The sequence below is a fragment of the Phascolarctos cinereus genome, unplaced genomic scaffold (assembly GCF_003287225.1).
Source record: "Phascolarctos cinereus isolate Bilbo 61053 unplaced genomic scaffold, phaCin_HiC Scaffold_5;HRSCAF=322, whole genome shotgun sequence".
NCBI classification, from domain to species: domain Eukaryota; kingdom Metazoa; phylum Chordata; class Mammalia; order Diprotodontia; family Phascolarctidae; genus Phascolarctos; species Phascolarctos cinereus.
Window position 1 is genome coordinate 449,519,885 of NW_027555958.1, and position 17,102 is coordinate 449,536,986.

Genomic DNA, 17,102 nt, shown 5'->3' on the forward strand with positions numbered 1-17,102 from the left:
CCCCTCCTAGCTCTGACATTCCCTGTTCTAAGGTCCCTTCCAGCCCTGACATCCCCTCTTCTCAGGCCCCTCCCAGCCCTGACATCCCCTCTTCTCAGGCCCCTCCCAGCCCTGACATCCCCTGTTCTCTATTCAAAGGCTTTATTCTCCTCTGACATCCTATAATTCTCAATTCTACACACATGTGAGCTATTTCGAGCAGGAGAAGAGCAGTTCCAGCCCAGGGACCTCAGAATCTCCCAGCCTTTCAGCAGTTGGAGATGAGCAGTCGCCCTCCTCCTTTAGGGGAAGGCAATTAAGTGGAGAAGGAGGCATCTGGACCAGAGCTCCAGGAGCCTGTGGAGGAACGTGTGGGAGGGAAAGCTTAAGGTGGGGCCTAGTCAGGCTGAGGCCTCTCCTCAGGATCCTGAAGGGAGGAGGGCCTCCCTCCCTTTCTCCTTTGGTCCTCAGACCGCTGGGGCTTTTCCCAGACCTGGGGAGGCACACAGAAGCTAGCCTCAGGGGCTGGGAGACCTTTCCCCAGCTTTCCCTACATTAAAAAACTAGCTTCACTTTCGCTGCCAGAGCTCCCAAAGTGGGCTAAGATGGCAGACATGGAGACTGAGGCTACAGAAAGTATGAACTGCCCCAGCCCTGTAGGTGAGGACATAACCAGAGTGGTGATGACACCATCAGGTGGTGATGATGTCATTGGGTAGTGATGGCATCATCAGAGGGCTGTGGCATCATCGGATAGTGACGACATAGGCCTTCTCTGGGAACTTCAGAGTGAAGATGCTCCTGGAAAGTGTCCTTCCATGAATGGATGACCCTAGTTAGCTGATAAAGGGTTGCATGGGGTGGGGGGCGGTAGGCCACATCACTGGTTTTCTGTCCCCTTCCCCCCAGACCACTGGGCTTAGCATCTCCTGGTCTGGCTTCAATCCCTGCTTGCCTGGGCTCTTGCTTTGAGATCTTTCAACCCCCAAGGGTGCTTTGCCCAGCTCCTGAGTTTCCTCATTGCCACCTCATTTTCACAGAGGTCCTACCCACTCAAGAGAGCTTAAGAGGAGGACTGCTTTCTCTCTCCCTCTGCCCAACAGTTCAATGTATGGGGACTCTGAGATCTTCCTCAGACTCAGGGGTTTGGAGGGAGGGCTTCTCTTTCCCTTCTCCCATTAGAGTATATACTTCTTGAGGGCAAGACCCTTTCCCTTTTATCTTTGCATCTGCAGTGCCTGGCACACTGTAGGGTCTTAATAAATACTTGAATATTGAGTGATACGACCTTAGGAAAGTTCTAAAAACCTCTCTGTGCCTCAGTTTCCTCAGATGTTGCATAGAAAGGGCAATAAGAAAGGGGTTCCTTTAGGGAAATGGACAAAAGCTTCATCTACTTGGTCCTCCAGGCTGTTAAGGGGTCAGGCTCAGGCTGGGCCCAAGGCTGGCCTCGGTTTGAAGCCAGGAAACAGCTCTGAAATCCACATAGGGTTCTTACCTCCGGCTTACATTCTCTGTGTTCTAACTCCTACTCGAAGCCCCAGAAGAGGCAGAATCACACCTCCAGGCTTGGCTGGGAAGGGTGGGTTCCTCCCCTCTCCCCAGCCCCTCGACATTCCCTGCCAGGCTCTCCAGGATCCTGTGGTGACCCTCTGTTCCTCCACAACCACTGGGCTGCCCTTAAATATACAATTTCATTTTCTTTCACACTGGTTAATGAACAGAAAAGAAAAAAAAAGCACCAGAGAAAAAGTGACATAAAAATTCCTTCCTGGCCCCCCGCCCAGCTCGTGGGGCCTGGGGGAGGCAGGATGGAACTTAACTGTTTCCCAGCTGCTCGAGCTGCTCCTTGCCTAGAGATCAACTGAGGGGCATCCAGAGGGACCACTGAGGCACAGGCTCTTGGCCCATGGCCCTTCCTGAAGGGGCAGGTTCCAGCTCAGACTGGGAGCACCCTGAGAGAGAGAAAGAGCCCCTCCTTCTTAGACTTCTCCTGCCTTGGGCCTCTCTTCTGCCCCAGTGGCCTCTCCCTGAGATCAAGTGATTTGTGGAGGTGCCTCAGCCCCCTGCTGAGACAGTGAGGTCTGGGGGCAGGGCTCGTGTGCTCTCCTGCCTATCACCTGCTCGGTTTCAATTCAATTTCATCAAGCAGCTGGATAGTGCAGCGGCTAGCACCCTGCACCTGGAGGCAGGATGGCTTGGGTTGGAATCCTTCCTCAAACACTTACTAGCTGTGCAACACCGAGCAGGTCACGGAGCCTCAGCGTCCTCATCTGCAGAATGAGGATAACAGTGCCCATTTCTGGGGTTGCTGTGAGGGTCAAATGAGATCATATATGTCAGATTATCTGCAGACCTGAAAGGACTGCAGCAACACTGGCTGCTTACCGTTGGTGTCATTAAGCACTTGCTACATACCCAGCATCACAGAAAAAGACAAAAATGAAATAGTCCCTGCCTTCAAAGAGCTCACCTTCTATCCAGAAAGAAGCGCCTCATAGGAGCATGTATGAAACTCACACAAAGTAAACACAAGGTCAGGATGGGGGGGGGAGAGTATGAATAATTCCAGAACCATTGATTAGGTGTCTGCTGTATACCAAGCACTCTACCTCTGGCATCCCCTGTTCTAAAGCCCCTCCCAGCTGTGACATCCCCTGTTCTCAGGCCCCTCCCAGCCCTGACATTCCCTGTTCTAAGCCTCCTCCCAGCTCTGACATTCTCTGTTCTCAGGCCCCTCCCAGCCCTGACACCCCCTGTTCTAAGGCCCCTCCCAGTTCTAACATTCCCTGTTCTCAGGCCCCTCCCAGCTCTGACATTCCCTGTCCTAAGCCTCCTCCCAGCTCTGACATTCTCTGTTCTCAGGCCCCTCCCAGCCTGACATCCCCTGTTCTAAAGCCCCTCCCAGTTCTAACATCCCCTGTTCTCAGGCCCCTCCCAGCCCTGACATTTCCTGTTCTAAGCTCCCTCCCAGGTGTGACAATACTATCTAGTCTTTGACACAGGATCAGAGAATCCCAGCTTTTTAACTGCAAAGGCGCCGAGAGGCCATTCTAGTCCAATCCCCTCATTTTACAGATAAAGAAACTGAGGCCTATGAAATGTAAGCGACTTTCCCAAAGTCCCATAGGTAGTGGCAGAGTCAAGATTTGAACTCATATCCTTTGCTTTGTATCCAGTTGTCTTTCCATTGAACATGTGCCTTTGGAGTAATTTTTTTCCCCGCTGCCTCCTCCCATTCCATCTGTCTTGTTGACATCTTCCAGCATCCCCTGTATGCCTGGATGACCTTTTCCTTATTCACTCCACCTGCTCAACTCCTACCCAACCTTCTAGTTTTGCCTCCTCCAGGAGGCCTGCCCTGACTACATCGGCCCATACTCACTTCTCCCTCTTCTCAGTGGTTCCATCATGGTGAGTCAATTTTGTCTCCACAACCAGCCCCTCCATGTTGCAGATGCAAGGGGGCTTCCTGGAATAGGCATGTGCACAAGTAAGAGGGGCTGCGGTGGGGGTTCATGATTCTCGCGTGCCTTCGTAATACTGGACAAATCTTACTGGAGCCCTCGACTATACAACCAAATAAACTGAGTCAGATAAGGTGACATTCAATAGAGAGAACCACAAGCTCACATGCCTGGAATCAAAAAACCAAGTACATGAATACAAGATGGGAAAGGCATAGTTGGGCAGAAGTTTGTGTGGAAAATAATCTGGGGGTCTGAGTGGCCTGAAAGCTCAATACATGTCAACCTGATGAAATGCTAGCTGGGGAAACCAGTGTAATCTTGGGTAACGTCTTGAACTATAGGTATGACTGTCCTGTCCTTTGCCTCTCGAGTGCTGGGTTCAGCTCTGGGGGCTGCCTTCTAGGAAGGACATTCTCTACTGGAGAGTATCCAGAGACTCTGATGATGAAGGGAAGGTCTGAAGTCGGGACTGGGTGAAGGAACTGGGGTTCTTTCACCTAAAGAAGGGAAAATTCAAGTACATGATAGTTGTCTTTTTGTATTGGTGGGCTGTCATATGGAAGAGGGGATGAGGCTTGGTTTTAGAAGCTAGGTGGTGTGGCAGATAGAGCCCTGGGTCAGGAGTCAAAAGGACCCGAGTTCAAATTCAGCCTCAGACACTTACTAGCTGTGTGACCTGGGCAAGTTGTGTGACTTTTCTGTGCCTAGGTTCCCTCATTTGCAAAAACTATTAGGAATAATAGTAGCACTGGGGCCCACTCATCAGGTGAGGAATGTGGAGAGGATTCTGGTGCAGCTGAGGGTTGGATCTGATGCCCCATGAGGCCCCTCCAACTTTGAGGCTGCTATTATTATTCTTCCCATTTTATAGATGAGGAAACTGAGGAAAACAGAGGTTAAGGAACTTGTCCAGGGTCACACACAGCTAGTAGGGATCTGAGGCCTTCCTGACTCTAGGCCCAGGGCTCTATCCACATCAAGGGCAGATGCCCACACTTCAGTCAGCTTCTATCTGCCCGGGAGCAGGGAGGTGGCAGGTTTGGCAAATCACAGATTCCCAGAGCCAGGAGACACCCCGATCTCTTCTAGCCCTGCTTCCCGCAGAGCTCAGACATGCCCTCTGCCACCTCCAGTGACGGGAACCTCACTACCTCCTCATTTCTGTTCGTAAGAGTTAAAGGTAAGCTCTGAGAAGCTGCCCTCTCCTGCAGCATAAATGTTTTCCTTGCAGCCCAAAACCTCAGTTCCCGCAGTTGGTCATAGGCTCATCGACAACGTGGGAGAGACCTGGGCCGTGGTAAGCTCCCTGGGTCTCATTCTGTGAAGGGAGAGTTTGTGGGGGGCTGTGACTAATTAAATCCGACGTCACTGCTTTTTCCCTGAGCCCAGTGGCTGACTCTGAGCTTGTGTGGGCCTTCTGTGTGTGGGCAGACAATGAAAGGAGACCCAGAAAGAGATAGTCCCAGAGAGGATGGGGGGAGGGAGAGGCAGGAATACGCAGGAATAAGGGGAGGAGAAAGCACTATATCCTCTAGTCTGGAATCCTGTCTTTCACTTAGGTATCTCCTGTCACCCCAGGGCCCATGCCTCTGGAGCCAGGCCCTTGTTTATACACAATCCCTTGGGACAGGGACTGGGGGCAAAGGGAGGTCTTGAATCCTTTGACCAGGCAGGGAAACTGGGGCTTTCCTCAATGTGACCCCAAATTCTTGTTAACTCTTTCTCCACAGGTCCTCCTTCTATCACTGACCAATGCCCACCCCTGGGGTCTTGTTCACACCATGCCTGATGCCAGCAATGTCTTCACCACCCCTCTGTGATACTCCAAATATGGCCTGTCCTTCAAGGCCCAGTTTGAAGCCCCTTCTTCTGGGATGGCCCATCCCAGCACTGGCAGGGATGAGGATTGCCCCCCCGCCCCACACATACACATTTCCCTTAGCACCCAGTTTATGTTGTAGGGGGCCACCCGTCACCAAGTGTTTATATATTCAGTGCCTGCTGTGTGCCAAGTGCCATACTAAGCCCTGAAAATACAAAGGAAAAAGGAAAATGATATATGATATAATGTGAAACACGCCTCAGAGAGGGGTAAATGTTGGTGCTCTGGGCGGTCTATTCTGCCTAATATCATCAGATATTAGGATAATAGGATCCGAGATGGAACAGAAAGGAAACCATTCCAAAGTGGAACGGAAAGGGCTGAAAGGTAGTGAGCTCCCCATCACATCCTAGGGGTCTTCTGGGTTCTAGCTTTGGATGTGCGACTGAACAAGTGACGTGATGTCTCTGACCACCAGTATCCTCATCAATGCCAATGCTGGACGTCAAAGAAGGAAGGAAATGGCTCTGGAGTCCACAGCCTCTACTCTTGCTCTGACTCAGGTGTGGGCGTCTTGCCCCCCCAAGCATCCTGGGAGCTCACGCGGCCTGGCCAGGGGTCTCACGCTTTGTCTTGGCCTCTGCCCCAGCCCAGGACCAGCCAGACAGCAAGCACAGGCTTTGGACACTGAAGCATCCCCTTGGAACACCCTGGTGAGGCAAGCAGAGCAATCAGCCCTCTCCCTGTTCTACTGATGGGGAAACCGAGGCTCAGGGAGGGGGGATGACCTTACCCAGAGATGCACAATTCAGCTGGCCTGCCCTGAGCTTCCCACGGCCTCCATGGAGTCCTCCTGACTCTCTGTCTGAGCTTCTAGGACACCTGAAGCAGGCCACAATCTCCCTCCCACCTGCCTGCCATCCACTTATTGCTCACAGGGGCTCAGATTCATGTGGCTCTCCTTATCACTCCCCATAAATCAGCCCCAGTGGGCCCCTGGCACCTCTGTTTTCTCAGTTCTGTTTATATATCCTGGAGAATGAGGGGCTGATGAGAAGAGAGAGGGCCCTGGCATGCGGTGAGGGGACAGCCTTGGCCATCCATCCATTCATTCACTCACTCACATATTCATTCGCTCACTCAGTTATTCATTCATTCATTCACTCACTTATTCATTCATTCATTCATTCATTCACTCATCCATCCATTCATTCAACAAACATTTACAAGTCAATTTCTATTTGCCAGGCCCTCAGCTAGGACATAGGGTATAAAGACGAGGCAAGAACAGCCTCCATGCTTAAGGAGCTGGTTACTGTACTGGTGAGATGTAGGAAAGTGGGCTGAGTTTAATCTGGTGCTTCCGCCTTCCTGGTGCCCCTGCCTCCAAAGGAAGCAATCCCTAACAGTGGAATGTCAGGCACCTGAGGGAAGCTGGAGTTACAGCTGGAAAGCGCCTCTGACATCAGCTAGTCCTTCAGCCCCTCCTCATTTTACAGATGAGGAAACTGAGGCCGACGAGAATTAAATGACTTACCTAAGGTCATACAAGTAGTAGAGAGGAGGGCCAGAATTTGAATTCAGAACACCTGACTTCAAATCCCCTCTCCACAGGGTTCTGGTGGTGCGGAGGTTTGGGAGAGGAGCAGTGTGGTCTGGTGAGACAATCCCTGGGAAAGCATCAGGAGCTCTGACCTCCTAGCCTGGCTGTCTCATTTTCTAGCTGAATTACAGCATTCAATCTTGATCATTCCCATTTTAAGGTTTGCAAACAGGGTTAAGTGACTTGCCCAGAGTTACTGAGTGAGGATGCATCTGAGGTGAGAATTGAATCCAGGCCCTCTGACTCCAGCGCCTGAAAACTTTCTATCTGTGTGACCCTGGCCAGATTCATTTCTCCTCACTTCCGCTGCCCTCATTGATGAAGAAGGGGTCATCTTATCTTCACTCTCTCCACCTCTGTTCATTGGGGGAGGGAAAGCTTTTTACTGAACCATAGAGCCTTGGAGGAAGGAAGCTGGTGTGTCTGTAAGCATCTGGCACCTCGCCTGGGATCCCCCTGCTGGGATCTGCCCAGAGCCTGGGTTTGTCAATGACCACCCTGAGACTCATTCTAGTACCCACGTTCCTGAGCTCTGGGCCATGAGGAACTTCCCACAGCTAACAGGGGCAGTGTTTCTGTCTCACAGGAAGGTCTGTAGAAGGGGGAGCTTTTAGCCAAGGCAGCAGCCCCCTGACATCTGTCATCACCCCCCAGACTACGGCTGGCAGGCCCAGGCCCCACTGACCCCAGATCTGATTCCTGCCAGGATGATAACAGCATTATTTCTGGTCCTGGCTAAAAGCAGAACCATTTCACTTCATCCTTTCTGAATTCCAAGACCCTTCCTTGTGGAGAGGAAGTAGGAATATCTAACTAGACTCCCCCTGGGAGTCAGACAGGGCCTCTAGCATGACCACCAGTCAAATGTGTCACCGGAAACGATGGGAGCATCTGGCATCGCTCAGGGTTAACCCATTCGGCTTCAACAGACTTTCGAGGTAACTATGATCTGCCCATGAAGGGCCCCAACTTTCTTCCTCCCTCCTTCCCTGCCTTCCTTCCTTCTCTCCTTCCTTCTTTCTTTCTATCTTCCTTCCCCCTTCCCTCCTTTCTTGTTCCCTCCCTTTCTCTCTCTCTTTGTCTCTGTTTCTCTCTCCTCCTTCCTTTCTTCTCTCCCTTCTTTCTCCCTTCTTCCTTCCTACCTTTCTTCCCCTTTTCTCTTTCCTTCTCTTTCTCCTTCCTTCCCTCCCTTTCTCTCTCTTTTCTTCTGTTTCTTCCTTTTTCTTCTCGCCCTCCTTCCTTTCTTTCCTCTCTCCTTCCTTCCCTTCCTCTCTCCTTTCTTCTTTCTCTCTCTCTCTCCCTTCTTCCTTTCTACCTTCCTTCCCCCATTCTCTTTCCCTTCTATTCTCCTTTCTTCCCTCCCTTTCTCTCTTTGTCTCTGTTTCTCTCTCCCCCTTTCTTCCTTCCATTTATCTATTTATTTATTTTGGAAAATCTTTCCTGAAGCACATTCTAGAGAAAGTGTGATCCAGAGGAAAAGGCCCTGGACTACAAATCAATAGGTATGGTTTCCAGACCTAAATCAGCTGGGATTTCAGCAGAATCATTTTTGTTCCCTGAAACTCAATTTTTCCTGTTTTTATAATTAGATGCTCAGAGAAGACTGAATTCAGGGCAATGAGTTGAGAATATAAAAGCAAAAATGAAATATTGTCCCTGCTCTCAAGGAGCTTCCAGTCTCCTGGGGGTGAGGGCAGTGTAGGTGGGGGAGAGAGTCATTGACAAGAGATTAGTAGATCCAAGATCATTTGAAGAGGAAGAGAACATGGACAACCTGGAGGGTCAGGAATGGTGTCCTATGGAAGCGAGAATCTGAGCTGAAGCTTGAGGGAGGCGGAGGAGAAGGAGGGCACTCCAGGCATGTGAGGAGAGCCTGTGTACAGAAATGAAGGTGGGAGATGGCTTGGGAAGTTCAAGGACCCAGTGGCCATAGAGAGTATGAGGGTGGAGTTCTAATGTTCCAGGCAGCCCCACGTGTGAAAAGCAGACTAGGGAATTGTGAGGACTCGAGCTTCAGTATTAGGGCTACACCAGGCAGCAGTGTGTGTGTGTGTGTGTGTGTGTGTGTGTGTGTGTGTGTGTGTGTGTGTGTGTGTGTGTGTGTGTGTATATGTGTGTAAACCAGCCCCGGGCTGTTCTTTTGATTTTTACATAATCCATTTGGGTCCATATGGTCTGGTGGGGAAGACCAGAGCATTGGATTGGACATCGGACCATCAGGGTTTGCATTCCACTTCTAAACCATGTTACTTCTCTGGGCCTCAGTTTCCTTACCTGTAAAATGAGTGGGGGAGGGGTGGAGGGTCCCTTAATCTATACACATGTCCTCGAGGTCTTAGAACCGCCTGCTGTCGGCAGGGCTGGGCCCATTAGAGGTCCAATGAGTCACAGTCTCTGGCACTCACCTGTCTTCAATCCGGACCCACAGGTCGTTGAACTGCCGTGGCCGGTGTTGTTTATGATGCTTCCGCCGCCATTTCTTTTGTCGCCCGAACTCTTCCAGCTGGCTCAGGCTGTCGGAGAGCAGGAGATGGGGTGACAGAAGGTCATCATCTTCCTCCTCCTCATCCCCTGGCCCGGGAGGCGTAGAGGCCAGTGAAGAGGATGGGCTCTGCTCCATGGGTGGCATCGTGGGAGCCAGGGTCACCACAGGATCTGGAGAAGGGGGCTGGGAACTCCGGGGGCTGGAACTGAAAAGAGCCAACATTGGGTCAGTTCCCCCTGTGAAACCAGGGGTTAATAAATAGATGGTAAGAGGGGAGGGGCTATCAAGACCAGGACTTGTTCTCTGAAAACCAGGGTGTTTAGCCGTGGGGAATAAATGAATGAGCTCTGATGTCATCTACCAACTGAGCCCTGGGTCTGATCTGTCTGACCTTTGATACTAGGTCCCCTGCATATCTGTGGTCATCAGGCATCTCACTACCTACTCAGGGAGGTAAGACTGGAGCATGATAAAAACACCATCATTTCTTAGCACACACTAAATGACTCAGAAGCTTCTGGGCAAAGTGCTGCAAGAGGAAAAACTTTGAGCCAGGGAAAGGAAGGGAAGAGTTCCCGGAGAAGAGCCCATCTGAGCTGAGCCTTGAAGGATGAGTCCAATTTCAATCTTGGCAGCTATGGCCGGGTAAGGGGAGAGGATATTATAGGCTGAGGGAATAGTGTAGATGAAGCTTCTGAGTTGGGGGGATAAGGATGTCATTGGCAGAGACCAAGGAAGACACTAGCATAGCTGGATGAAAAGGAAGGTCGGGCCTAGACCAGAGAGCCTTGAATGCCAGGCTGATGATAGGGTTTAATTGGATGGACAGTGGGCTTGCTATTCATCTTCACTCTGCCTAGCAGACAGGAAACCAGCTTTCACAGGGGTAGGGTGTCAGACCAGATTGAGCTGAGTTCTGGGCACAGAGGTTTAGCAATCCTGTCTCACTGAGGGCCATACAGCCCTCAGGTCTGGGTGCCTTCTCTGCAGGCCTTCCACCTCTACCCGAAAAGGGCCCTGATATCTCTGCAGTGCCTGGGGGAGAAAAGCTGATATAGTCATTAGCAGCTCCTGCATACTGTTAACCAGTTAGTCCAGCCCACGGCTCAGAGCAGGAGGTGACAGATGGTTCCCTGATCCCCTCACTTAGGGCGCAGCCAAGTCCATGACTTAGAAAGGGTTTGGGAAAGGGAAGCCACGAGAGGGGCCATGGGCAGAGACCACAGGAAGGCCAAGATGGGGCCAGAGCTCAGTCTGGGAGCAGACTCAGGGCTCACTTTGGGACCGGCTTCAGATTCAGTCTGAGGCTTAGGGCTCAGTCTGTGCCCAGGTTCAGGGGGGTAAATGTGAGTCCAAGCACCAAGTCTGGCTCCAGAGTGAAAGCTGAGTCTGAAGCCAGGTCAGAGGTCAGTCTACAACTGGTTTGAAGGCTCTTGGAGCCAGACTCAGGGCTTACTCTGACATGGGGAGGGAAATTAAATCTCTATACCTCAGCCGTGGATTAAACCCATAATCTCACACCTATTACTACCCTATGTAAGGCTGGTTTTGTTTCTATCAACAGCAAGGGCTCATCTATTTTTAAATTATAGTAATTATTATTTTACTGCTCCCCTCACTTCCTCCCCTTGACACCTCAGCCTGGCCAGAATGTGACACTGGGCTCTGGGAGTCTGAGCACACAGCTTGCCAGCTCTGGCACGTCCCACCCTACTGGCAAGGTTCCTAGGGAGGTAGGTACTGGCCCTGGATTATACACCCATCTAGCTAAGGAGAGAGCCTCATCACAGGCTGAATGAGTATGAATTCTTTGTCCTCGGCAATCCGTGAGACAGAGAATAACATAAAATGTCCCTCTATCCTGCTCCCACTGGGACAATGGCAGATTGTCAGGGAAGGGGGGCCAAAGGCGCTTAGAATCACACAGGCTTTACACAGTTAATACAGACGAAATTAGCTGCTGTCTCGATGAATGAGTGGCCACATTTCGTGGCCAAACATGGACACACCGCTTGAGGACCCCCATCCTGCCAGCCTAGGCATTCTTACAAACAAATGAAGACCGAAGGCAGAAGATGTTTCAGCTGGGGAGGATGGAGGCCTTTTAGGTTCTCACCGGAGAGGCCAATGGACCCATTGGTGGAATTGGTTTTATTGTGCTTCCAAAGGCAACCAGAAACTTCGTTTCATGGGACATTTGGTCATCTCATATTGCAGAGCTTGGGATGAGCATAAGCAAGAAAGACCACCATGAAAGTAACTGCTGTTTCCACGCCAACATCTGTTGCGGAGGATGAGAAAGTAGACACATTTGACAAAGAACCCAACAGGACGCTCCAAGCCAAGTCAATATACGCCTTAAACCTTCAGGATTTCAACGTGTGGTGGTGGTGGGGGGATGGTCAGGGCAAAAGGAAGGAAGGAAGGAGAAAATTTGGTTGAGGGTTAAAGAACGAAAGGACATTCTGGATCCTTAGGCCTGAAGACGAAGAACATTTTCTTCCCTGAATAACATCGCAGAAAAGAAAACTGGCTTTATTCTAACAGAAAAGAAATGTTTAGCTGCCGATGTGGGAGGCATGTCCCAGGCAGCTGTCTGTGTGTGTGGATTGGCAGGAGAAAGACAGAGTCAACATGGAAGTAGATGAAGGAGAAGAGGTATGCTGTATAATTACAATAGGAAAGGGGGAAGGGAATGCTCATTTCTACAGTTCCTACTAAGTGCCAGGTACTGTGCTGAGTGATTTTTTTTCAAATATGATCCCATTTGAGCCTCACAACAGCTCTCTGAGGGAGGGCCTATTATTATCCCCATTTTACAGATGAGGAAACAGAGGCAGACAACGATTAAATGACTTGCCCTGGGTCACACAGCTAGGCGGTCTCTGAGGTAGGATTGGAATTCAGGCTTTCCTGACTCCAGGTGCAGGGCTCTATTCACTGCACCACTAGCTGCCTTTTGTCACTTCAACCACACCTGTTCAGACAAGTTCATCAGTCTTCATTTTCTCCAGGCTCTTCTCCTGACTTTCTAGACTTTCTCTGTTGTTTAGTCGTTTCAGTCTCCATGACCCCATTTGGGGTTTTCTTAGCAAAGATACTGGAGTGGTCTTCTATTTCCTTCTCCAGCTCATTTTACAGTTGAGGAAACTGAGGCAAACAGGGTTAAGTGACTTGCCCAGGGTCACTGAGCTAGTAAGTGTCTGAGGCCAAATTTGAATTCAGGTTTTCCTCACTTCAGGCCCAGCACTCTATCCATTGCACCCAAAGACTTTCTCTACCATGACACAGAAGCATCTTCACCCTGGATTCCTTGCACTGGAAGTACTCTTGGCCCCTTCCTCTAATTGGTTGGTTCCTCCGAGAATATCCATTTTAAGGAAAACGTGCAAGGCAGCTAGACCTTCATTTCTCTCCAGGCTCCACTCCTAACTTTGTGGGCCTTCTGTACCACGCCCTCCGGGTAGAGCTTTTCTTCCCATTCTATGCCCTTTCATCTGTGTGTTGTTGTCTTCCTCCATTATAAGGTAAGCTCCTTGAGGGGACTGGCTGTCTTTCTTCTTTTATATATATTCCCAGTGCCTAATACAGTGCCTGGTAAATACTAAGTTCTTAATAAAAGCTTGTTGACTTGACATGCCAAAAAAAAAAATCTGGAAATGTATAGAGGACAAGACACCAACTCTGATTATCCTCCTTTCCTATAGAATTTCAATTGCAGTAACATAAGTACTGCAGAGAGGGTACCCAAAGCACCCAGAAACCCAAAATCAAAATCAAGTAAAACAAGACCTTCTTCGGTGGACAAATATGTACTCTTCTTGCCCAGTGTGGAGACACAGCAACCGAGAACAACATGGGTTCAGAAAATAAACTCCCTTTCAAACCTTTTCATAGGAGTAGAGGACAAGGGATGAATAATGGAGGGAAAATGAGTTTGCTGAATTTGGCACGAGACCCAAGTAAATCAGCTCATCCCAGGAGCACATTCTGACGAAACTAGAAAGGGCTAACAAAATGGGTGAAGAGATGCTGGCATTCCTGAATCATTCTCATCCATCTCTACATCAACGAGCATTTATTAACTGTCCAGGTGCCGTGCTAGACACTGGGGACACGAGGACGAAGATCAGGCAGTCCTTGACCTCAAGGATTTTGCTTTCTCTAGGACAGATGTTCTTTAGCTGGAGTCCCTGAGCTCCCTTTTAAAAAATATTCTGAAAACTTTATTGGTGTCCTCTTTAATCCCGTATAGTTTATTTTGTGCATTTAAGAATATGATTAAGAGTTTAATAGGAATGCATATCTATTGCCTATATCAGGTACTGCGCTATCTTGGGGAGGGATGTGGGGAGGGAGGGGGAAAAATATAAAACTCAAAAGCTTATGGAAGTGATGGTTGGTAATTCAAAATAAATTAATTAATAAAAAAAAAAGAATATGATTAAGAGAAGGGGTCCTTAGGGGCAGCCATAGGAGGGATCCATGACACAAAAGAGGGTAAGAATTCTGCCTTTGGGGGGGGTGGAGACAACAGGTACCCATAGGGCTGGAAGGGGCCTCTGAGGTCATGTGGTCCAAACCCCTCTTTCTACAGATGAGGATGGAGGGGCCCAGGGAAGTGAGGGGATGTGGTCTCAAAAGTAGAAAGTGGCATCTCAAGGACTTTCCATTCTCCAGATGCATCCCTTTTCATCACTCACTCATCATCTGCCCAAGGTCAGGTTCTCATAACCCTCACCTGGAATTCTATCATAGCTTCCTAACTAAATTCCCACTGGAGGTCTCCCTGTCTCCAGTTTCTCCAGGCACATCCCTGTCTAGTTAGCAGTTTGTGATTGCCAAAGGGCATATGCTCAAGAAGTATCACTGGCTACCAATTGCCTCTAGGGAGCCAGGCGGGAGGCATGGTGTCTCTCATAGCTGGGGTCCGTGGAGGGGAAGTGATTTGCTGAAGGAGAAGCAGAAAGTTCATGTGGGGGTGAAGTTTCATGCCCTCTGGTTCATTGCTCCTTCTCAGATGCTTTGTTATCAGCTTTGCTTCTTCAGGGAGTCCCTGTGGGGTCCCCTCCAGACCCAGGGGTACAGTCAGCTAGCAGGTGAGAGGGATGTTTCTAAGCCACTGCCCTGAGCGAGGCCCGCTGGGTCATGCTAAGCCTCACAGAGTCCATGACCTTGGAAATCTGGCCCTAGACATCCTTGGAATATGGTGTTCATTAGGAGGGGCAGTGCTGCTCAAACCAGCTCGCTCCCAGCTGTGCCCCTGGCAAGCCTCACCCCCCACTGCAGGAGCATGGGACAGATGCTTCTGGACTTATGGTCCCAGAGAACATCAGAGCTGCAAGGGCCCTTGGAACACAGAGTGTCAGGGCTGGGAGGGATCTTAGAACAGGGAGCTTCCGGGCTGGGAAGGAGCTTAGAACAGGAGATGTCAGGGCAGGGAGGGGTCTGAGAACTGGGAATGTCAGAGCTGAGAGGGAGCTGGAACCATGGAGATGGGATCTGAATACCTTCCACTGTACTTTGCTGCTACTCACTCCATGCTGCAGGCTGCTCTTGCTTTCCAGCCCTTGGTGGCTAGCTCACTCCCACAGTTTCTCCAGTTCCAGGGGATGAGGGAGGCTCAGTTGTTTGGTCCTGTTCTCTTCCCCCCCCCAGCAGAAAGCCAGCGTTCCAGCCTGGCAGAGGAGGCTGGTGGGACTGAGCCAGGAGTCATGGCCAGCATCTTCCTCCTGCATCTCTGGGCCCCAGGCAAGTCCAGCTCACTGGACACATGTTGGGAGAGATCACAAGAGGAAGACAGGTGGCCGTGGAGGCTCAGAGCTCAGGAGTTAGAGGGGTCCTCAAAGGCCTTCTAGTCAAACCCCTCATTTTACAGGTGAGGAGACTGAGGCCCAAATCAGGGTTTGTGGTTTCTAAGAATAAGGAGAAGGATGAAATACAGAAACAGATCTGCACAGGACTTCTGAGGGGGTCTATCTAAGCTATCCAGTCTGGGAATTTCCTCTACAACCTGTGCATGTGTGCATGTGTGTGTGTGTGTATATGCACATGCATGTGTGTGTGCATGCATGGGGGGGACCAAGAGGGACAGACGCACTGAAAGAAGAAGAAAGAGGCAGAAGTTGAGAGACGGAGACAAAGAGCGCAGGGCACATGTGTCCATAAGACACAGATACAGAATAGAGTCAGACAGGTACATGCAAAGACACGCAAAGTCACAGAGATAGAGAAGAACTCTGCCTGGGAGATGGAGACACAGGCTTTCTCTCCATCTCCACCCCTGAGTTATTTTATAACCTATTCAAATCCTTTCCCCTCTGTGCCTCAGTTTCCCCATTTGAGTTATAACAGTGAGGGAGTCAGACCCAGTGATAGAGAAGGCCCCCTCCCAGGTTATCTCTACACTGGGATGCCAGCAGCTGCACCTGGGTCTCTGGCTGTGTCCTAAGCAAGGCAGCCTTTGGCCCTGGTCCAGGACCGCCCCCCACACGATGATGGTCAGTGCAGCCCAGGGTCCCCTTAGCTGTCTTGGTCACCACTGTTGGCAGGCTCATACTGAGCTTGCAAGACCCCAAGAGGGCTTAACACCTGTGTGACCAGGGAAAAATTATACCTCTCTGTGCCTCAGTTTCTTCCTTTGAAAAATGAAGGTGTTGGGCAGGGAGGGACATCTTGAAGGTCTATTTGATCTCTAAATCTAACCTGGAAGCCCCAGGAGGGTTGATCTGAGCTCCTCCTCAAGAGCCTCAGTTCCTGACCTCCCCCTGCCCTAGTAGTCTGTGTCTCTTTTTAAAAGAAATGGAGTATGAATTCTTCCTTCCCATCTCCGGCCCCCCAGGCTTTGCCAGCCAAGGCCGGCGATGGTGGGCAGCTGCCGGGGCCCTAATTCAAAGCCTCTGGACAAAAGGAGCAGCTCTAGCAACACCTGTGCCCACCAATAGCCCTGTATTGTTCCGGGCTTCCCAGAATCCTTCCTGGCCCCTCCGCTCCCGGCAGAACGCAGCCTATTACTGGCTGCGCAGTCCAGGCTTGGGCCCGAGCACTGCGGGGGCCTGGCCCCTGCCAAGCCATTGGGGGAGAGGAATCTTGGAGGAGGAGAGGGGGCCTCAGGCCACAGCCTGGCTGCTGTGGGGCAGTGGTGCTCCAGGAATAGGGACAAAGAGAATTTCCAGGGGAGGGGGAAGGGCAGAGAAGGCTCTGCAGCCAGCCACTCCTCTGGCCCTGCCCCTTTGAAAACCGTTCTGTGGACAGGGGGTGTCTGTGAATTGGGGAGCGTGGAAAATGGGGGTGGGGGAACTGGAGCGATGGAGGACCACAGATTTAGAGCTTAAAGGAACTTCAGAAACCATTTAATCCCACGCCATTATTTTACAGATAAAGAAACTGAGGCCCAGAGAGGGGAGGCAAATTGTCCAAGGTCACACAGGATGTCACAGAGGGAGCATTTGAACTCAGGTCCTCCAACACCAAATCCAACCCTCTTCCCACGGGAGCACAAGTCAGAGGCGGCCAGGTTTGAAATCTAGGCTGTGCTACTTACTGGGCTGGGTGACCCTGCTCCAGTATTCTACCCTCTCTGGGCTTCATCTGTCAAACGGGGGTGATGGTATATTGCCCTCAGAGTATAAACTTCTTGAGGGCAGCGATTATTTCACACCTGTCTTTGTTGCCCTGGCACACAGTAGGTGCTTAATACATGCTGAGTATATTAAGTGAGTGACTTAGAGAAAACAAGTTTGC

The 17,102-nt window shown here is 50.6% G+C and overlaps 1 protein-coding gene across 2 annotated transcripts in view; it reads right to left on the bottom strand.

The window, feature by feature from the left end:
- TRABD2B (TraB domain containing 2B) overlaps positions 1-17,102 on the bottom strand; it is a 245,585-nt gene that overhangs the window by 22,457 nt on the left and 206,026 nt on the right. For both annotated transcript variants that reach the window (XM_020987700.2, XM_020987699.2), the window contains exon 6: positions 9,280-9,564. In XM_020987700.2, coding sequence (XP_020843359.1) covers positions 9,280-9,564 — 285 coding nt within the window. The remainder of the gene's footprint in view (positions 1-9,279; positions 9,565-17,102) is intronic.